Raw genomic sequence first — 23,430 nt, forward strand, 5'->3', positions numbered from 1 at the left:
CAGTCAACAATTATGTCATGTATTATTTATAAATGCTGTTTTGAAACAATGTCAAGTTCCAATGAAATATTAACAAAGAAAAGGATCACTGAGAATTGAACTCTTGTGGTGTTATGAAATAATCAAAAACTGGCGATGAGAGTCAGACAACAGCACAGAGCGAGGACACAATCTGGTAAATAAGCAAGTCAAACTCTGGCTGGTTTCCATGGTTGCGACTAGGTTCAAACTGCAGACATACATAAAGCTGCAATTCAGCTGCACAACCATGTGATAATGGGGCCTGCTGCATGACACATTATTTGTTGTTGTGTAGAACTTGTTTTTCAATTTATATTAAAACAAATGGGCTGTTGAAATGTTTTTACTAAAGCAAAACTGTGTCAGAGCTGTATTGAGTTAACTATCTTTACGGTTGTTAATGTTAGAGTGGCATTGACCGGCGCTGCACAAGGTTAATGTATTGTTGTTGTTTTTTACTTGTTTCAGCGACGATGAAGTAAAAACATTGAAAATTCTCCAAAAATAAATACTGTTGATAAAATCCCTATCTAACAGCAAACAACAACACCATTTTTGCCAAATTAATACTTTTTTTTACACAACTCTTGTGTATTTTAACTCGATAGATGCTAAAAAAAAAAGAACACACAAAATCATTTTTGATACTACAAAACAAAATCCTTAATAATTTTTAATTGAGAAAATATTGCAAAAATATCTATCAAGATTAGGGTAAAATCTTCTATCTTATTTAATTTAAAAAGGATTATGTTACAGTTCCTGCTTTAGAGATTTAAATTTACAAAATTAAAAGAATGATCAAAGGGATTGTGACTTGATACCAATTAAAGAAGCCTTTTTTTCTTAAAATAAAACCATTTAAATGAATTAAATTAAAGTCGATTGATTTCTGAACATCACGACAAAAGCTTTGAGAGATGCGTAATTGCTTAAACAGTGTATGAAAGTGTTCCTTAGTGATTTTCAAGCTTAGAGACAGCTCAGTCTTAGTGACCCTGTCCGGACATACAACAACAACAACAATGGCAGAAACATGAGAAGTCACATCTGAACAAAGTAAATGATTAAGCCTTTTGTCAAACATAATAAATTGATATATGCTTGGACTTGTAGTGTAACTAGAAGCATTATTATTCAGATTGGCATTTTAGTAAGATAATCATATAGTTGCATACTTTTATTTATTCTATAAATAAAGTTTAGCATGACCTGAAAGTTTTCAGGAAAATACAAGTGAAGCAGGGTAATAGATCTAGAAAAACGCAATCTACTTCACAATCCAACCACAGTTTCTCAGAATTATAAATATAGTTGTTAGAATGACTGTGAAAGAAAATAAAATGTATTTATTTTTAATGGGGGGGTCACTTTGTGTGAGGCATTTGATGTATTTGTGTATTACCGATAATCTTGCTGGGAGAAGCAACTGAGTAGGTCCGTGTCCACCAGTCTGAAATCAACATCAACAATCTAGAAACACAATGGTGAAAGTTTTTTACAACTCTGTTCATTCATTTAAAAACATAACTAATGTGTGAATAAAACAAAGCTACAAAAACATGAGTAGGGGCTGACCTTATTTGATCTGATCATGCTGAGAAGCACCTGCACTTCTTCTAAACCATGAGAAGGGGAGAGAACACTAAAAAAAATAAATTAAAAGAAATGTGAAAGTGACATAGAAAGCACAGTATTATGATAATTTTAATGTACCATGTCAATAATTAAGAAACCTTTTATTACCAATTACTATAAAACTTAAAAAATCTATCACTGTCGTTAGTGAGTCAGAAAAATAAAGATAAAGCACACCAGATTACTAAGCGTACCCAAGTAAAGGTGCATTACTGTATCAATGTACTATGTACCCTTGTCATTAATTATTTATCTTTTAAAATGAATCTGAGTCTTGAGCACTTTACTGGATGAGGACAATGCAGTTATGTTGCAACATATAGGTTTATGATTAAGAAGCGCAACCAGACATAACGCACCTTGGATTACAAGGCAAAAAGTGAATTAAAAAAAATAGGATTTTTAAGTGTGCCTTAGGCTCGGAAATATATACTACGGAATGAACGAAGTAGGCATAAAGGAGTCTATAGGTGTCTTCTCGGGAAATTGTCTTGACATACTTTTGTGACCTTGTAAAGTATGAATTTGGGCTTTGAAAATTGCGTGTAAGGTGCCTGCAGCTAATTTGGACTCGCCCCAACCTTGAGTGATTCATATCACTCAACAAAAAGCTTCAGCTATATGGTTTCGAGCTATCAACGTCCCACTGCAGCTGCAACATATTTTAACCGGGGGGTGTAGCATTGTGGTACTATGGAGACGTAACAGCACTGTACCGGAAAGACCAACTATCGAAGAAGAAACAGTTTAAATGGTGTATTTTCCTTGGCTAGCCACCGATTAAGGGTGTGCCCCCCGCCTATGTCCCGGAGACAGCTGTGATTGGCTCCAGCACCCCCCATGACCCTATTGAGGATAGAGCGGTTCAGAAAATGAGTTGAACTAAGATGAGATATGGCGCAATCAGCTTCTATTCAAGAGTAACTGGCAGTTAAAATGTAATGATTCATGGTGATGACAGCCTGTGAAAATATGTGTCAGGCCTGAATGTAATTCACATATCATTTGTTGATAGCGAGGGTCACAATGAAGGACAGGACAAGTTGTTGGAGAGGCAAAGGTCCTCTGTGAGTCCTATGACCACACTAGCATTATCAATTACCGTATTTTCACGACTATAAGGCGCACTTAAAAGTCCTAAATTTTCTCCAAAATAGACAGTGCGCCTTATAATCCAGTGTGCCTTATTTATGGAAAAAACGAAAAACCACCACTGTCGGATATTAAAAAAACACAAACGCCTAAACTGAAACAATACTGTTAAATATGCAGATGCCATCTTAGTTTACAAAATCTTCCATCATGTAGCTTGTTCCCTATGGCAAGATTTTATACAAAAAAAATCCAAAACATCAACAATGGCTGGCTCTAGAGGTGACTGTGTAGTGAGTGCTTCATACCTGGAAGTCAATAGCAATTACCATATTTTCACGACTATAAGGCGCACTTAAAAGTCTTACATTTTCTCCAAAATAGACAGTGCATCTTATAAAGCGGGGCGCCTTATAGTCGTGAAAATACAGTACGTGACGACTTTAAAGTGGTGTGTAATTTCACATAGAGCACTGCCATAAACATTAACTGAAAGTATGGATTTCAAATGCTCTCCCAGTTTTTATTTTAAACTAATAGACCATGGAACAGAGATGCAATCATTTTAATTTGATGGTAGAATCATGCTCTTGGAACGAAATATTTTGTATTGTATTGTATTCACTCGTCATTTCTGTATTAGGAAAAAAAGCAATAAAAATGAACGCTATACGAATAGTTCTATTTGCAACAGACTGAAGGAGAGGCACTTAGATGTCTGCTTTAAAGTGGCCATTGATGGACTAGACTTGGGGACCTTGGACAACAAATAAGCACATTAAGGAATTTCTACAGAATTTATATTTCTGGCAAGTAGTACTTTCTATTTGGTACAATATTCCTCGTTACGAAGAAAAAACATCAAGTCCTCACAAAAGACACTTAAAATCTCTCAGACGCTTGTGGAAAAAAAGTGGTCTGATATAACCAAGGTTGAACTTTTAGGGTATTAATTCAAAAGGTATGTTTGGCACAAACACAATATACAGGCCCCAAAGGAAAGTATGCTTGAGGTAGAATCATGCTTTATGGATGTTTGCCAATTCCAAAAAAGTGTTCATAGGCACGCAACCTTCAGACTTTTGCACGAAAGTGGGGAAAAAACTTCTAGAACATCTGAACTTGATGAAAAAAATTATATTTCATGTGGTTTCTGGTTTGTGCTAATGCTCATTTATAATAGTGTAATAATTGGTTACATTATGTAAGTTGTTTATGTTTGCTTGCCTTCTTAAAAATATATCAGATTGTTTTTCCAATAATGGTATCTGTACATGTTGTAGGTCACATTAAATGGTGAACAACATTTCGGAATCATGGATCCGAGTCTCATATTTTCCACCCTGCCATTGGAAGTTTTTATATCCACTAAATACAATGTAAAGAAAGGCAGGTTTTAAAATGGGATGGCGAGATGTTTGATCTGAGATACCTGATGAAAGCTTGGAGCAGCTGAGAGACTGTGGAGGATATTTGGCTCAGGCAGAGCATGGCGTCCTGTGGTGGAGCAGGACCACCTACTGGTAAAGCACTTTGTCTGGTGTGAGGGTCAAAGGCCAGAACTTTAAAAACTTCCAAACTGCAATAATGACAAAAAAGCGACATGGATTATCAGAAACTACTAAAGAACTGTTGTTAATAATAGTTCACTTGCATTAAATATTGAAGAAAGGCTGGTCTATATTATCCGCTAAATTCGAGGGAATACTATAATAGTATTTAGAGTGGAGCTAATAAGTATTGTGCAAATTAAACATTTACTTATATTATTGAAATGTATTAATTTAATGAATTTCCCCATAAATTTCTTTTATAAAAAGTCAAATTACAATTTTCATCATAAGTACATATGTATCACCATGACAGAAAGTAAAAAGGCTGGTCTATATTGTCCGGTAAATTTGAGGGAATACTGTAATAGTATTTACAGTGGAGCTAATAAGTATTGGGCAAATTAAATATTTAATTACATTATTGAAATGTATTAATTTAATCAATTTCCCCATAAATTCCCTTTCTAAAAAGTAAAATAACAATTTTCATAATAAGTATATATATATATATATATATATATATATATATATATATATATATATATATATATATATATATATATATATATATATATATATATATATATATATATATATATATATATATATATATATATATATGTTTATATATATATATATATATATATATATATGTATATATATATATATATATATATATGTATATATATGTATATATATGTATGTATATATGTATGTATATATATATATATATATATATATATATATATATATATATATATATATATATATATATATATATATATATATATATATATATATATATATATATATATATATATATATATATATATATATATATATATATATATATATATATATATATATATATATATATATATATATATATATATATATATATATATATATATATATATATATATATATATATATATATATATATATATATATATATATATATATATATATATATATATATATATATATATATATATATATATATATATATATATATATATATATATATATATATATATATATATATATATATATATATATATATATATATATATATATATATATATATATATATATATATATATATATATATATATATATATATATATATATATATATATATATATATATATATATATATATATATATATATATATATATATATATATATATATATATATATATATATATATATATATATATATATATATATATATATATATATATATATATATATATATATATATATATATATATATATATATATATATATATATATATATATATATATATATATATATATATATATATATATATATATATATATATATATATATATATATATATATATATATATATATATATATATATATATTACCGTGACAGAATGTAAAAAAGTCTTGTGAATTGAATGCCAACATGCTATCTGCTTATACACTCACCTTATTTCACACACTTTGCACCAGATGTTCTCAAACATAGCCCAGACTTCATGGTGAGGGACATGAGCAGAAGGGGGTTGTTTAGCTTCATCCTCCTCATTCATCACAACATCACAGACATCTGACTCGGGCTTGATTTAAAGAAATATATCAGGTAGTTTTAAATCTTATTCTTTACTATCAAAATATCCAACAATACACAATGATTCCTGCATGAGGCAGACCTGAGTTTGCAGCTTTTGAACAATCTTCTCCATTGCAGTTAGTGCCTTGGGAACATGTTTTGACCTTTTTCCAAATGCTTTAACAAACTCCTTTGCTTCCTGGAGTGTCAATAGTGTACTACTGAGGTCCTTTGATTGACCTGAGGAAAAAAAAAAACACATTTATGCATTTAATGTGTCATCCATATTTAGGCAACAAGTAGGTAATCTGTGTGCTGCAGAGGTCATGAAAGAGGGCTAAAGTTATGTCAAACAAACACATAGTGTCCCTGAAAAGTACCAGAACTAACAGGATATATCTTAAATTCAATCTAGAAGTCTTCCCCATTAAAGTAAAACTACTACAGTTGCAAGAACGTTCCCACCTTTCTCCGCCACACACAAATTCAATGATTCTCTGAGGGTTTTTCCAGTCATGGCCATCTTAAAGAGAACCATTTCTTCTAAATGAGTCCCCTAATTATAGTTTTTGCCTTAAAGAGCTCACAAGCACCAGGTTGGTTGAGTGGAGAGATTGAGCTGATGAGCTTTTTAGCTTCAAATGGCAGCACTGCAGGCAACCATTCACACTCACACTCATGCCTAGGGGTAATCTAGTGTTCCACCAGCCCACTATGCAGGTTTTGGAGATGCGGGAGGAAACTGGAATACCCAAAGAAAACCCACGCAGGCCCAGAGAGCGCATGCAAACTCTACACAATCCACTGGTGATAGAACCTTGCCAGCAGGGCCTCTGAATTCATATTTATTGAATCAGCATCAACAATAGAAAACAATTATTTATAACCAAATCACTTTATAACATTAAAAAGACAATGTACAGTCGAATCAATTAGATCGAAAAGTATCTCATAAACTCAGAGACATTAAAAACACAACCAAACAGCAAGTGTGCTCTCTACTGGCTAACTTGGAACATATGGGCTTTAATACGCCTGCAACAAATTAATGTATTGTATCCACCCTGAGACAAAGTTACAATTCAGGCATTGAGGATCGGTGCATGTAACTCGCTAGAATATACCTACCAAATTTAATTCTAATCCTTTAACGAATAATGGAGGAGAAGCTATTTAGTTTGTGGCTCTCCAAGAAGAAGGACAAAGCAGGCAATTTTTTGCAACCCTGTTCTGGTTAGTCTAAAAGTAATCTGATAATTGATATGTATACAGGGCAACATTACCCTTTAAATCATGCCATTTATTGAAGGCATACAAAATAATGCATTTGTGCATTGAATATGTTTTTCTCCTCTACAGTATTCCTGTCTTTTATAAACTAAGAAGATGGAAAAAAAACCTAATAGCCACCAACCAAATGTGCAGTGAAAGTAAATGAGAGGCTGATGCAGGTGCCTAAGGGCAATTTAATTAGATACATTAAAGGGATTGTGATTCACTTGAAGAAGCTGTGCAATGTGTGACTCAGCAGTTTACTGACACATATTTTAGAATCCTGTTTTAGGTGACCTAATTCTGCTTGGTGTTTCAGGGAAATCTGGTGCAGTGCAGGGCGGCAAACGTCATTTCCCAGTGGACTAAACCTTTGCAGCAGGGAATGACTCAGTCTTGCCTTCTGTTCAGTTAGAACACTGTCAGCTATTTGGAATCACGAATTTAAACGTGCATGGTCATCACCACAAGTTTAGGATTAAAACAGTTTTTCAGCCCGCAAACATATCACATACCTCTAGGGATTTGGACAATGCTGTAGTTTGAAACATGCCTAAAATTCTCAAAATAAAGGTGATCAATGCAATGTTTTCAAAGGTTGAAGTGGGCACGGTTACCATAATTTTCAGAATATAAACCTCTACTCCCATCACTTTGAACTCTGCATTTTATGTATAGTACAGAGTGGTTTAACACATGTGTTAATATTTATTGGCTGCATATGTTTTAGGAATTAACCAGTGAATAATAGTCTAGTGCGTCTTATGCATGAACAAATACTTGTCACTTGTCAAATTTAAGTTGAAGTTAAAAAGGGGGTGTGCCTCATAGTACAAATATAACAGTGCATATGGAAAAAAAGACACTAATCCAAATTTAGGGATTGTCTTTTTAGAGGTTCACCTTTTTTATCATCTTAATTTAACTAGTGCTTCTTCCTATGTACTGTAATTTGTCATTGGTTTTGTATTTAAATTTGCCCTGTTTTCAAGTAATAGTAACACTATTATTACTACAATTCCATCTACCTACTGTATAGGTCATCTTACCTTTTCGAAAGAAGTTAATGAGATTCAAAACTGTTTGCAGCAAAAATCGTGGCACAATGGAGCCAAACACTGCTATCCAGTGCTTTTTCAAACATTGCAAAATATCAAGAAGATTCCAAGGTGGAGGTTTGTAGATGATCTATTGGAAGGGAAAGAATCCATATGATCCCATGCTTTGATGCATTTTGTATGTATGTTTGTATATATTCATCTTTGTTACTAAAACACTGACATTGAATTTTGCAAATTGAATATGCATTGTGAGATCTAATTACAAAGAATGTTATAATGAATTACAATTTGTATATTCAGTATCAAGTTTGTTGGCATGTAGTTTCTCATGAACATATTCAATTTCAAATTACAATAAACTGACCTTCCATTGCTTATAATGTGAATTTTTTGTTACGTATTTTGAAATTTGGGTGCGGTCCAGAGTGTGTAATTGACGGTAATCTTGAGTCAAGACAATAAATCATGACAGTCTCACATTACAGTGGAATTTAAAATACGCCATAGATTTAGGTCATACCTCTTTCCATAAATCATCATATGAAGCTTTCATCTCATTCTCAAGCACATTGGACAGAACCTCCTGCAGGCATTCTTCAAACTCAGAGATACATTTATTTATCTTTGTCTCTTCCACAGCGGGACTTTTTCTTTCTGGAATTAGATGCATGTGACAACATGAGCAGAGGCATAAACTTTCAAACAGCCATGAGAATAGCATTTTCACATACATGTATATACACAATAAAATGACAGAAATTCCTTAACATTTTAACCTAAAGGATATTGGAACCAAAGACTTAACAAGTTGAATTCTTAAAAAAAAAAAAAAAAAAGATATTAAATTCTACCTAGAAATAAAAGGCCTTGACCACTTTTAAGACCATTTCAAAGTGTGTTTGTGGAAATGATTGACCATTTATTTAGAAGAAATGAATGAAGTCATACATTTTGTATGAGAGAGCGATCTTATCCTAAATGTGTTTGATGGGTGCCAAGTAACAGTTCTTGCATACCAAATTTGGACAGAAATAAGGTCCTTCGGAAGTTATTCCCACAAAGTTGTTAAATAGAAAAAGTGATTTGTCAGCACAATTGATTAATTCATTGATTGTTTAGGTTACTTTATTGGCTTTGCCTGCAATTGGCGTGCAATCCAGTTTAGCCAGCATTTCAAATGGATTGGATTTCTTTCACTGTCAATTGAACAGTAAAGTGATCCTCCACTGCCAGCCACCTTAGTCAAAACATATTAGACGTATATTGCCGTCAAAGGCGATTGAGTTATTTATTATATGTGAAATCGTTTTCTGTCAGAAAATGTGGCCATTATTTGTTGTAGTTCTCTCAAACCAATTTCATAGATATAGATAAAAACGATTGTTTATGGAAGTAAACCAGTATAAGTGTTCCTATTGTACCATGACAATAAATGCAATGTTATTTCTTGTAACATTAGGGGTTTTTCTCACCTTCTTCTGGGAGACACAAAGACAGATGTACTTCAGTAAGAGATGGAGCTTGAGTACACCTTTCAGGTATTGGTGAACACATTGGCATATTGATTTGGGGAAGCCTCTGGAGAACAGTGCTTTGTAGGTAGTTAAGGTTGGATTGTGAATGTTCAACCTCTGCTTCCAGGTCAATCTTGCTAAAGGCTTTAACCCCACTAAGGACAGCCTTACTGCATAGATTCTTGTCATTCCTACAGGTGGAGAAATATAATTGTATTAAAACATTATACAATCTATAAGTGCTTCAAATGTGCTAATTTTAAATGATGATAGGCAGATGTGTGACTATTTCCAGCAAAGAGTAACCCCAGAATTTCAATGCCTTGATATGGTTCAACAATTTGGAGTGCAAAGCTTATGAGTAAATTACACCTACTATACCTTTTCAGAAAGTAGTATCATGAATGGAAAAACATCACTTATTTGGAATTTCAACATTTTTAAAGTATAATAAGACCGTGAATAGGCAGCCCGGTGACCACATGGTTGGTGCGTCGGCCTCACAGTTCTGTGGTCGAGGGTTCAAGGTCAATTCTCACTGCCTGGAGTTTGCATGTTCTCCCCCGGGTTTGTGTGGGTTTTCTCTGGGTACTTCAGTTTCCTCTCACATCCCAAAGACATCCAAGATAGGCTATCCTAAATTTTCCCTATGTATAAGTGTGAGTGTAAAAGGTTGTCTCATTTTGTCTTGCCTGACCAACAATTTTCAGGATGTCCCCTGCCTGGTGCCCATATTTAGCTGGGATAGGTTCCAGCACCCCCCGCAACCCTTGTGAGGATAAGCGGTTCAGAAAATGAATTAATGAATGAAAGATTTAATTCTTTTCATAACATTCTTATGTTGTTTCAAATTAATGAGCATCAAAGAGGAGAGTATGCATGCGCAAAGGTGTCAAACGGAAAAAAATATGATTCAATATTAAAGTAATACATAAATTAACTAAATAAATAAATTAATTAAAAGAACAGATTAAGCTACCTGGACATTGACTATATCTACATGTACAGAGTGAAAAAACATTAACATGTTACCTAGAAAAATGAGATAGAAAAAAAGAAGGTACCAATGGTGAACTGCAGTATATCTAAATTATTTCTTTTTGGACACTAACATTTAAAACTTGTCAGTCCAATTCGATATATTCTTGATTAGAGCTACACTGTGTATAGGTCAAAGGGATGAGCCTATCACAGGCAAAACATGCTTGGACATGCAGTTTTTCATTCTATTCTTTCTCAGTGGTTTGCTTTGCCCTTTTTCTTACACTTACTGACACAATCTGCCTTAAGCTATGCAGTCACATTCATGTGCATTAGTTGCAGGGGACACACTGCAGCGGCTTTAGAGCGTTGTTGCTGGGGGGAGGGGAACTCACGTGCAAAGGATGAGAACACGGCCTGGGTACAAACTCTGATACTGAAGGCAGCACTGCAGCACTTTGTCGTCATTATTTTCAGCCATCAGACTATCTGCAGCAATGACATGAAGACATTATGTCAGCATAGATTGGTACATTCAAACTTTGGTGGCAAGAGTATGTCAATGGATAAATAATGGCTAACATGCTGGTTTAACTATAATTATCTATTTGACATTATTACTGTTGCCAACTCATAAAAAGCTAGGACCATAAATTGCAAACAATAAGAAGATTACTATTACCACCTACTGGACATAAAAGGGAGTATCGTCAAGCAAAGTAATACTACTATAATGCATTTTACTATGTTGAACAGTTCTTCCTTCTAATTCAGTGCAAGGGCCATATTTGATAACCAAAGGTCATAACTATGAAGCAGATGTTCAAACTGTGCCCCAACATTTCAATGTACACTAATACCATGTTTCTCAACCATGTACTAAGGTGCTATAAGAGATGGCCAGGTGTGCTGCGGGAAATAACCATACATTGTAATGTTCTGAGAGAAAAATCTTAATATTATGAGATTAAAATTGTTATATTACTTATATGTACATATTTATTTACAATGCGCGAACCGGGTGCAGTGTGAAAAATTAGATATTGTTTCCTGTTGATAAAACGTTGATGAGAATGACTTTATATTGTCAATGTAAGGAACAAAGTTTTAAGTTTTTAGTTTTTTAACTGTCGGTGTGCCTTCATTTTGTCAAAAAGTGTTCCTCAGCTGAAAAAAGGAGGGAAACTAATAAATATTGAACTTGTATTGTAATAGAGACACCAAAGCACAGATAAAAAAAAGTGAGGAATTTAATTGAACACTCACTATTACTTTGAGCAGCCTGTTGCATTGATTGCCCCCAAAGGTGATGGTCTCGCCGTTTCAGAGAATTGTAAATGTAAGAAATGGCAGGACAGGCCAGATGAGCCACACAATCTTTGAAGCCTTTCCCTTTTTTCAAAGAATCCAGTTCCTGAAGTACCACCCAAGGAATCAGGACAACTGGAATCCCCAAAGCTACGAAGACATTAAACATTAAGAATGTGAGATAACAACATTGTGAAAGTTAATAGCCAATATAGGTTTGCTTACCACATTTTCAACATTAGTCACTAATTTCAACATAGGAAGATACATGACAATCACCTCCAATGCCACGTTTTTGCATGTTTTTCACATAATCCAAGTGACTGAGGAGAATATTGGTGTCCAAAACGAGGATTACAGCTTGCTGAGCAGTTTCTTCACCTGAAAAATTATAAAATCTCCATATACCGGTAATTGTAACAAAGTACAATGTGCTAAATATTTTAATACAGCACTAAACCATGTTAAATAAAAACCATAATAATAAAATATCCAATCGCAAAAGCTGAGTAACAACATCTTCTTTCCTCCACTGCCCATTGTGTTTTTGGCTATGCAGAATAAAATATATGTGTAGATTTTCCATTTACCGTATTTTCACGACTATAAGGCACACTGTATTATAAGGCGCACTGTCTATTTTGGAGAAAATTTAAGACTTAAGTGCGCCTTATAGTCGTGAAAATACGGTAATTGCTATTGACTTCCAGGTATGAAGTACTCACTACACAGTCACCTCTAGAGCCAGCCATTGTTGATGTTTTGGATTTCTTTGTATAAAATCTTGCAATGGGGGAGGAGCTATATGATGGAAGATTTTGTAAACAAAGATGGCATCTGCATATTTAACAGTATTGTTTCAGTTCAGGTGTTTGTGTTTTTGAAATAATATCCGACAGTGGTGGTTTTTCATTTTTGGTTTTCAGTTTTTTCCATATATAAAGCGCACTGGATTATAAGGCGCACTGTCTATTTTGGATAAAATTTAAGACTTTTAAGTGTGCCCTATCTCGTGAAAATACGGTAATTAGACAATGTCAATGTATGGATGTTCAACTTTGATGGCATTTTACGCAAAATGATGCGACTTACTTAGACTATATGTCGTGCTCTCTTCTGTAGGGTCTATATCCATACAGGTGAGCTCTCCATAACTCTGCATTATATCCACCTCTAATAGCTTCTCAGTCCTAGCAAGGTGAAGCTTTTCTGCAACTTGCATCTACAGTCAAGCATATAGAAAAAAATGATGCCTCTTTTCCCTTTAAAGGACAAGTTTTATGCTATTAGTCACCTGTTCAAATGTCTCTTCTGCAATGGCATCACATGAAGTGGCAGGGGCACTTGACGGAGATGGACTTTCATCTTTTCTTTCAAACGGCTTTACAAAACTCAAAGGAACAGCTACAGAGTTTGTGGAGGCCTCCGAAACAGGCTGCTCATTTGTACATGTGCCATTCTTGCTTGTTTTGGTAACATCACTCGTCCCAGTTGTGTTTGTCTCAGTTGTGTTTGTCTCAGCGAGCCCTGGTTTGACCTTCTTTGGTATCTTAAAGTTGGAATGTACAGGTGTCGGAGGAGAAAATATTTTGGGAATTGCATGTAATGCCTTAGCAATTTTGAAGGACACTTTGGACTTGGTAGAAATAGAAGAGTGTTGTTTAGTTGAGTCTGTGAACTTTTTTATACCAAATATTTTTCTTTCTTTGAGCAACAATTCCTCACTTTCGTGAGATGTCACTTTGACTATTCCTGTTTTGCTTTCTTTCACCTCTGCTGTTTTGCTTTCTTTCTCCTTCTCTGCTGTTTTGCTGTCATTTCGAGAGATTTGTATTTCTATATCTTTCTGCTTGCTTTTCAGAAAACCCAGACATTTTTTTCCTTGTTCCTCTGAAGCATAAGTGGGACTTGTTCCCATCTTTTTCGATTTGGATGTGCTCACATGGAGAGAATTTTTATCAGAACTATAAATAGAGCACTTTTCTTTTCTTCGATGATCTGTGTCTGAATTATTGATGTTCGGGGATCTTGATCTTGTTCTCTGTTCCTTTATTTCACTCCCATTGGCAACATCAGCTTTCTGTACAGACCTAGACTCCACTTTAAGAGGGGTACTGTTGTGCTGTGAATCAGCAGCACTATTTGTTTTTGAATCTAACACATCTGTCTGAGATTTGGATTTGCTCACATGCAAAGACTTTTTATCAGAACTATATATAGAGCACTTTTCTTTTTTTCGATGATCTGTGTCTGAATTCCTGATGTTTGGGGATCTTGATCTTGTTCTGTGTTCCTTTGTTTCTTTCCCATTGGCAACATCAGCTTTCCGTACAGACCTAGACTCTGCTTTAGGGGGCGTTCTGTTGTGATGTGAATCAGAAGCACTATTTGTTTTTGAATCGACCACATCTATCTGAGGAACTCGCCGTCTCTTGTCTTTATCTTCACGACTATAGAGTTTGTATCTAGCCTTTTTGATTTGGCGGCTTTCCTTTTCAACATGAGATGCCTGCTCTCTATGTCGCTTAGAATGGCTTTATGTGGAAGAATAAATATAATCACATAGTCAGATATGACATGATTTGTCATTAATGGTGCAATATTTATAGCTAACCTAGAATATTTGTCATTGTGCCTCCTCTTGGAACTATCAGAGTGTAGTCGATTTTTGGATGTCTGCAACAAGAAAGAAAAAAATATCTTTGCACAAGAAAATATGCTGAAAAATGTATATGCCAAGAAAATGTACAATGTTTTGTTTGTACAGGTCGTTTACATCAAAATGTTCATGAACTATTATTATATTTTTTTTATTATTATATTATTACTTTCAAATGTGAAATTTACAGTAATGATAACATATAACTTAAGTAGACAATTGCAGCACACACGGAAAATAGCTCTCTTTTACACTTATTGAATTGCTTATTAGATGTGTCAAAGTGGCGGCCTGGGGGCCAAATCTGGCCCACCGCATCATTTTGTGTGGCACGGGAAAGTAAATCATGAGTACCGACTTTCTGTTTTAGGATCAAATTAAAATGATGAGTATATATGTATATCAAGTTTCCTAATTTCCCCCTTTTAAATCAATAATTGTAATTTTTAAATATTTTTTCAGTTTTTAGTTCAAAATTAATTTTGTAAAATCTAAAAATATATTTGAAAAAGCTAAAATAAACATTGCTTTAGATCTATAAAAATTGAATATTCAGGGCTTTTAATACAGTTCTTTTAATCCATTTTTTTAAATAAAAAAAATCTAAATATTATATCTAAAAACCAACTCGAATCTGACACCCTTGCCTTATAAGAAATTATATCTTACCTCCTCTTCCTTGGAAGACCTCTTGTGCTTCCTTTTTCTTGAGCTTTCAGACATAGTTCTGCAGATGTAATTTCAAGAGACACAATGTTAAGTGAGTCCAATAGGACAGTATATTGTGAAACTGGGTTATGCTGTAGTTAAACCTGTATGGTAACTGGGGTACTGATTAAAACTGATTAAGCTACAGTATTTAGCACGTAGGCATCAAAGCTCTGGGGTCCTGGGTTCAAATCCAGGTCAGTCAACCTGTGTGGAGTTTGCATGTTCTCTATGGTCCTGGGGTGGGTTTTCTCTGGGTACTCCGGTTTCCGCCCACATTCCAAATACTACATGCATGATACGCTGATTGGACACTTGAAATTGCCCCTACGTATGAGTTTGAGAGAGAGAGAGTCCCCTGCCTCTGACCCGAAGTCAGCTGGGATAGGCTCCAGCACTCCCTCCCCTCCAGCGACCCTAGTGAGGATAAAGTGGGTAAGAAAATAAATGAATGAAGGGAGCTTTAGGGGTTTTGTTAAGCTGTTTTGGTGGATATCCTGCTTAAAAGTTAACATGTCCGTTTTTGTTTCGCTGCTCAGAGGAGTGGAAAACTAACAGCAACATTAGAAGTTTGTCCTTTTATATATTTAAACTGTTGATGTGGATAAATCATATTTTCTGGTAAAATGCGATGAGAAATAGTAAACAAACATACCATGTCAGCTTCCTCGTCTTTTTCTGCAGCTTTTTGGTTCTGTTTTGTTGATCCAGCACACCACTGCCCCTATCGGTGGTAGTAAGGTCTTGCAAGTAAAAGCCTGAGTGGCACCAATGAGTTATTACTCTTTTACACTACTATAAATTATAATACCTAAGCATGACATACGTAAACCCATAGAGCCCCATATCTTGACGAGCACACAGACTCATATGGGTGTGGATCTGAGAGGTAGGCCGCTAGCTGAAGGTCAGTGGGGGAGACAAGCCAGCTTGAGGTCATCTTGACATATGTTGTAACATTTGTTTTATCTTCTTCCACAAATATGCAAAACACATCACACTGTTCTTTACTATTTGAATATATGTATATGTATGTATGTATGTATGTATATATATATATATATATATATATATATATATATATATATATATATATATATATATATATATATATATATATATATATATATATATATATATATATATATATATATATATATATATATATATATATATATATATATATATATATATATATATATATATATATATATATATATATATATATATATATATATATATATATATATATATATATATATATATATATATATATATATATATATATATATATATATATATATATATATATATATATATATATATATATATATATATATTCAAATAGTGTCGTAAAGAACAGTGTGATGTGTTTTGCATATTTGTGTAGTGGGGAAGAAGATAAAACAAATGTTACCATACTATACACACACTTTTAACTGTAGCTTCTACCATGTAATGATCCCTATTTGCCACAAAGTGACACTGTAACTCCACTGAGGAACATTGTTACACCTTGCAACCACATTATAATGAAGTAATAAACCACATTGGGTTGCTCTAACAAAACCTGATGAGCAACTACATTGAAAACTTTCAAAGTGACACAGTTATTTTTAATGTTTTGCATATGGTGTGGCTTGTTCCAGCTGGTGATGATAAACTTAAACCGACTTCAATAGTCTTGGATTGGAATGGCAATACTTTAGAGAGCTTGTGCGTGTGGGACATTTGTGCATAAGGGGGTTAAATAGACAAACCATTTAGATTACATTAGATCTGTGGTATGATAAAAAAATAGAAAATGCTCATACTGTTTGTTAGTCCATATGTTGTCATAATGTGATACAATGATGTGAAAATAGTCAGACAGCTATAACTGGTGTAATGAAATTCCATCTGTAAATGAAGACAAATCAGAATCAGTCATTGCACAACTGCAGCTTAGTTGCTGGTAACAGTGGGTGAACACATAATAATTGAACACTCCAAATTGTCCATTGTCTTGTGCCCTGCCAATTGCCTATAGCTATCTGGGACAGGCTCCAGCACCCCTGTAACCCTCATAATGATATTCAACATGAAACATTAATGAAGGAAATGTTTCTCAGTTTAATATTCCAGGAAACTTGTTGTTTGGAAACCAGAATCCTTCTGAGGTATTCACATATCCACAATACTAAGAAGAGACTCATTGAAAACACTTCGTATATTGAAATAATTTTGAAATGTTGCATTCAGGAACCTTTGGATTGGCTTTAACCGCAAAGTTTAGACATCAAAATATATGGCAGACTAAGACGTAAGTCCATTTTTCTGTCACAGAATCAGATTCAGTGAAATGTGCAATACATTACTGCATACCTGGCCAAAGATTATGTGAGTGTACTTGCTTGAAAAGAGACCCAGTCCACCATTGAATCTTTGCTATTGACGGAACAACCAACCAGCTGGCCAAAAAAGAAATAAAATAAAAACTGCTCTTTCCATGCCATACTTGTATCAGTTCTAAAGTTGGGCAGGATTGATTTGCAAGGCCGCATACCTGTGTTTTAGTAAATCCAGCTGTGGCCTCAGAGTTTTACAATGCTTTATGATTGAACATATTCCAAGTGAGGGTTGTGATAATGTTCAACAGAATTTCATTGCAAACCAACTATGCTCAAAAGTATCCAGATTAAAGATCAATGAATCGTATCTATCTTTTGCAGATGATGCCCTCCAGTGAGTATTAAGATCATGACCTGCCAAACAGAGGTAAAGTTTTTTTGTAGTACTACTACTTGACATGGCTGAAGTGGCCATAGAGTAAAAAGAAAACACTATGAAAATGAATCAAATTAGTTTGGAGTGGCAATTAGTCTTATTTGACCTTTTCCTTGTCTCAAAATGTCTTTGCCATGTGTTTTCCTGTTATAGATTTTATATAATGTTTTCTTATGGTAGCTTCAAAACATAGTGTTGATCTATTGACTACATTAATCACGTAGTGTATGTATATCAACCTCTATTGATACTACTGCGTACAAATATTTTCTTAAGTTATTCTTCAGTACGTTCTTGCTAAAAGAGAAAATGTACTTGATTGAGATTACAGACTTTATAATACATGACAGAACTACCATTCATTATCCTGAAAATGGACAGCTCTTTAGTCATAAAAAAATCTAATAAGAGTATAAGATTCTGAAATTGCCATTCACTTTCAGACAATGATTAGTAAACATGGGCAAATACTATTTCATTTTATTTTTCCAAACCACAGGTCATTTACAAGACCATTTTAATTTCATTTTTTTGTGTATACCATCATAGTGTGTGCGATGATATAAAAACGTCTTTTGTTGTTATCCAGTTTTTTGTGAAGTTTTTTTTTGGATTTATTGTTACATTCCATAAATACTTCTTATTAGTCTTATATCGTACTGAAGGACTGGGGCATAAGGTTTTATTCTATTTTGGTCATTCAACAGAATTGAAACCTATAATCAAGTGATCTTTTTTTATAGTTAGATGTTTAATGGACCAAAAGCTTGAACTAAAAAATAAACAAAACTTAGAGTAATAGCTGCTTTTTATTGAGATTTGTGTGATGCTATTTTTCTTGGAGAAGATCACTTGTTTTACATATCTAATTTTACAGTCATCATTTTTAATGAATATCTTCAGTGTCATTTTCAAGTGTAGATAATGTTTGCTTTCTAACTATTGATCTGCCAGCCATCTGTATGGTCCATTCCATCCTTTTTGTTGTTTGACACTTTTGTTGAAACATTGCCCCCTTTCAAGTTAACTCTGCATTTGGCTTAAATCAATAAGCAAACACAGAGGAGAAATGTTTCAGTTGCGTGTATGTGAATGATCACAAGCCCATGTGTGTGTGTGTAATGTTGTAAGTATGTGTGGGAAAGGATCTTTGTGCCACTAATGGTTTACTCAGAAATCGAAGCAGTGTGTTCAGATAAAATGGGACAATAATCCCTCTGGACATTTGGATAATGGTCAACTACTGTATCTGCATGTCATTTCAAGATTTGTACCGCCTGAGTACCAGTTGGGAAATGGCAAAAGCACTCAAATTTAATGAATGACATCTGACAACAATCTTCACATTTTGTCTTTATCATCTGATATACACTACGGGCCAGAATATTCATTACCATTGCACAATGTTTCAACTTTAAAGGTGTATAATGTATCAGGATATGACTCTTTCTCATACGTGGTATTTTCCTTCACGATAATAAATAGTCGTGAATTTTATTCTGGAAACTTCTTTCATTACATACATGGGTAAGTCCAAGTAATAATTTATGAGAATAAGCAGGAGTCTGTTGAAGGACGGCAGTATCAGAGTTACTGACATGGGATTAAAAGAAATAACTTGAGACCATGCAAGACAGAAACAGTTAACTTTTTCACATTGGCAGGCTGTTGTTCCAGAACCATTAACACATTTCCCATGTTGGAAGAGGTATTCAGATCATTGACTTTAACAACACTCATAACAATACTGTCTTGGTCCCTTTGACTGTAAGGTTAATGTTATATAGACTATACTATAAGTCTGAAGCATCGCTCTGTTTCTCTTAGTAAAACTGCTACTTTGAAGTACATATTTTTTGGGGCAGTTTAAAATCCAAAGCCACAAAACAGATCTAACTGGTTTCAAGTTGGTTGATGTCCAGTGCAGTAAAAACATTGTTTTTATTGCCCCTCCCATATCTTTTGATATTTATTAAAATAAAATACTAGTGCAAATGGTTTTGATGGATAGAACATTATTATCTTTAACGAATCATAAGAGTCACCGATTGGATAAATAAATAACCACAATCTGACACCTGGTGATTACGATTGCACAACTGATGCAAATGTAAACATATCATTGTCGTTAAAGTTCAAGAATTAACCCTTTGGCTGCCATAATTTTGGCAAAAAAGGGGTTAATGTCCTACAATTGTTTTGTTTGAAAGAACAGTAAACATATGTTTTTAAAGTACAACTGTCAATGATTCTGATGTGTGAATCTACATCATTTTAACGAGTCTAGACGGCATTTTATTGAGAACAATAACAGGAGAATCGGTATAGAAAATGGGTCAATTGAAAGATGTATTTTAACTCTTTAACTCTAAAAAAAGGGCAATTCTCTACAATTGAAGTATTTGTTCTCCCTCCGTTTCATATTCTTGCAGACATTAAATTTAAAGTCTTAACTATGTAGAATGGGCCACTATCTTTCAATTCTCAAGATCATTTTGAGATATTTTTTTGTATTTTTTAAATAATGAATGGCTGTTTTATTGTTCCTGTAGGGTTTGAGTTAGCTAGTAGACTACTGTATTCAGCTTGTAGTAGGACACTTTTTTAAAACAAAATAAATTAATTATTCATCTGTTTAAATTAGCTTGAGAATGCTTGGTTTAGCCTAATTGTTTACATCCCATTTGCCTTATCTTGGGGATTATGAAACAATGCATTTGAACACTTTCCCAACAGCCACATAGCACCTTTTTTTGGGGAGGGTGGCAAAATTCCATTTATTCAAGGCCTAAAAGATCATATTTACCACAACTTCACGCTATAAAATGGTGGTAATAGAGACTATAGGTTCAGCGTGGAGCACACATTTTTACATCTTTGATTAACAGCATGGCGACCAGAAATTGTGAGTCGTGCATTCAACAAATTGCAGAGCATTGTGGTCATTCAAAGTGTCCATGTCCAGAATTTCCTTTGGCGTCGTCTATGCATATTTGGGTTTGTTTTGACTGGCTCTTTGCCGGAAGTTTCCACAGTTTCATGAATTTACAATTAAAGCGCTCCATGCTCACTAAACCTTTTTTTCCTGCACCTCTTCTTGTCAACTATAGAATGTCTCAAGACTTACAATATATCTTGAGTCTGCTATATTTTATGGACATAGTTTAAAGCAAGGCCGACCCTACTCTTCTGGGTGGGTCCCCTTAGTAGAATATACTTTGGGTGCCCTCAAACGGATGCGGAGCATTAACCAAGCGGAACCATTGGTGGCTCAAAAGCCCAAACTGTAAATGTGACTGCTACAACCTCTCCATATTTATACAGGTTGTAAATGTATGTAAATATTGAATGATTTACCATCAGCTGCTGCAGTAGTGGCCACTGGAGCCCAGAAAACTTTAATGTCTTCCTGCTTCGTGGTCCTTTTTGATTTGATCTGAATTGGTTAGGTCATACCATTTATAGACCTCCTCTTAAACTGTATACTGATCATTAATATTCATCACAAATATACTGTTTAATAAAGACAAAGACGTGTGAGACCTTTGACGTATTTATAATGTATTTTGATAAGAGAGTTAAATGAAGTGGCCAGGTTGTGCAGTGGTTAGCACGTCAGCCTCACAGTGGGAGATTTGGGTCCAAATCCAGGTCGGTCCACCTGTGTGGAGATTGCACCCTCTCCCAGGGCCTTTGTGGGTTTTCTCCAAGTATACTCAGGTTTCCTCCGAAAGTACAAAGATATGCATGGTAGGTTGATTGGACACTCTAAATTGGCACTAAGTGTGAGTATGAGAGTGAATTGTTGTTTATCTCCCTGTGCCCTGTGATTGGCTGGCCACCATTTCAGTGTGTCCCCTGCCTCTGGCCCATAGTCAGCTGGGATAGGCTCCAGCACCCCCCAAGATAAAGAAAATGAATGAATTTGGATTTGATTAAACCTACAAATGTGTCAGATCATTTTCCCTGATCCTGCATGTCAGATCAAATATACCGTTTAACATAAGGGTTTTATTGCGTTACTGTTTCTACTTGTATGGCAATTTACTAGACGAAAGTATTTATGATACAGGTGCGTCTTAAAGTCACAGTAGCCTGAAACGCCTGGAGGCTGCACTTGCTTCTGTGGTGGGCGTGTCCACGAGGAACCACTTCACTCTCTCGCTGCTTTCTGGCACAGGCAGTCAACTAACGCGCACATGTTACTTACTACTGATGATCCAAAGAGATCGCGGGAGTTAAGAAGAGCCTCACACTTCCAATTTAATCAATCCAATTGGTAATTCCCCGTTTGGTGTCATGTCCATTCGTGGGGTCGTCTTGGTGGTACTGTGCGTGGTCCTCGCATTGTCGCGTGCTCGCCGGAGTTCAGTAGAACTGGAGGATGAGGAGAAGATTAACAGCGCCAGATGCACCTCAAGGTGTCTCACCTTGCACATGACCCAGATTAGTGCTGCTTTCAGACACTTCCAGGTCAGTGTTTAATCAATATTTACTTTGCACAATCATTTCTCATTTTTTTTCTATTTATCTATGATCTACCTATCTATCTGTCTATTTTCCCATCCAATCTACAGGTATCTTTATATTGCAGATAATTTTGCATCAATTTAAAAAGTATGTAGTAGTTTATACTGTGTTGAACCTTTTCTGTCCATGACTGAGAATTGATTTTTTAAGAAGCTGCATTTTTTTTTTGCGTATGATGTACCCAAATTCTGAGAATTTAAATTATTCATACAAATTTTTGACTATATGACATTAACAGAAGTTGTGTTGACTATCCTCAGATAGGTTGCGAGGGTGCTGGAGACTATCTCACCTAACTATGGGCATGAGACGGGTTACAACCTGAAGTAGTTGCTGGCCAATTCCAGTAATGGAATATTGATTAAAAAATGTCTAATCATAATGTATTGTCTTTCTTACTGTGATTGACTGATCTGCCCATAGCCACTTGGGATAGGCTCTAGCACCCCTGTGTCCCTCATATGTATGAAGCAGTACAGAAGATCAATGTAAAAAAATGTTTGGTAATGATTATTTAGACTAGTCTAGGATGTTGATCTAATTTTTTTCCAATTTGGCTTCCACCAGAATGTTTATTTTCACCCCCCAATTTTTAAGCATTGTATTTAAAAATAATTTATTTTTAATTGAAATTAATACATTTGCTCTTTTGTATATTTCAAGCTTTCTCTTAAAGAAAGTAAGATTTACAGGGACATTACCATGTTGCTAAAGTTGAAAAAGCCAATTATTGTTAACGGCTT

General features: G+C 34.4%; 2 protein-coding genes across 3 annotated transcripts in view; one reads left to right on the forward strand and one right to left on the reverse strand.

Annotated features, from left to right (window-relative positions):
- swt1 (SWT1 RNA endoribonuclease homolog) overlaps positions 1 to 16,253 on the reverse strand; it is a 20,164-nt gene extending 3,911 nt beyond the window's left edge. The window contains exons 1-17 of the mRNA XM_077717455.1: positions 16,047 to 16,253; positions 15,353 to 15,410; positions 14,639 to 14,700; positions 13,407 to 14,558; positions 13,319 to 13,367; positions 13,117 to 13,246; positions 12,304 to 12,405; positions 11,983 to 12,174; positions 11,112 to 11,205; positions 9,694 to 9,926; positions 8,742 to 8,875; positions 8,210 to 8,348; positions 5,989 to 6,128; positions 5,765 to 5,895; positions 4,184 to 4,330; positions 1,600 to 1,666; positions 1,427 to 1,494 (exon numbers count right to left, since the gene is read on the reverse strand). Coding sequence (XP_077573581.1) covers positions 1,427 to 1,494; positions 1,600 to 1,666; positions 4,184 to 4,330; positions 5,765 to 5,895; positions 5,989 to 6,128; positions 8,210 to 8,348; positions 8,742 to 8,875; positions 9,694 to 9,926; positions 11,112 to 11,205; positions 11,983 to 12,174; positions 12,304 to 12,405; positions 13,117 to 13,246; positions 13,319 to 13,367; positions 13,407 to 14,558; positions 14,639 to 14,700; positions 15,353 to 15,406 — 2,894 coding nt within the window. The 5' untranslated portion in view covers positions 15,407 to 15,410; positions 16,047 to 16,253. The remainder of the gene's footprint in view (positions 1 to 1,426; positions 1,495 to 1,599; positions 1,667 to 4,183; positions 4,331 to 5,764; positions 5,896 to 5,988; positions 6,129 to 8,209; positions 8,349 to 8,741; positions 8,876 to 9,693; positions 9,927 to 11,111; positions 11,206 to 11,982; positions 12,175 to 12,303; positions 12,406 to 13,116; positions 13,247 to 13,318; positions 13,368 to 13,406; positions 14,559 to 14,638; positions 14,701 to 15,352; positions 15,411 to 16,046) is intronic.
- A 6,017-nt stretch (positions 16,254 to 22,270) lies between these two features.
- Positions 22,271 to 23,430, forward strand: part of anos1b (anosmin 1b) — a 31,838-nt gene continuing 30,678 nt past the window's right edge. For both annotated transcript variants that reach the window (XM_077717052.1, XM_077717054.1), the window contains exon 1: positions 22,271 to 22,630. In XM_077717052.1, coding sequence (XP_077573178.1) covers positions 22,457 to 22,630 — 174 coding nt within the window. In that variant the 5' untranslated portion in view covers positions 22,271 to 22,456. The remainder of the gene's footprint in view (positions 22,631 to 23,430) is intronic.

The sequence above is a fragment of the Stigmatopora nigra genome, chromosome 5 (genome assembly GCF_051989575.1).
Source record: "Stigmatopora nigra isolate UIUO_SnigA chromosome 5, RoL_Snig_1.1, whole genome shotgun sequence".
Lineage (NCBI taxonomy): Eukaryota > Metazoa > Chordata > Actinopteri > Syngnathiformes > Syngnathidae > Stigmatopora > Stigmatopora nigra.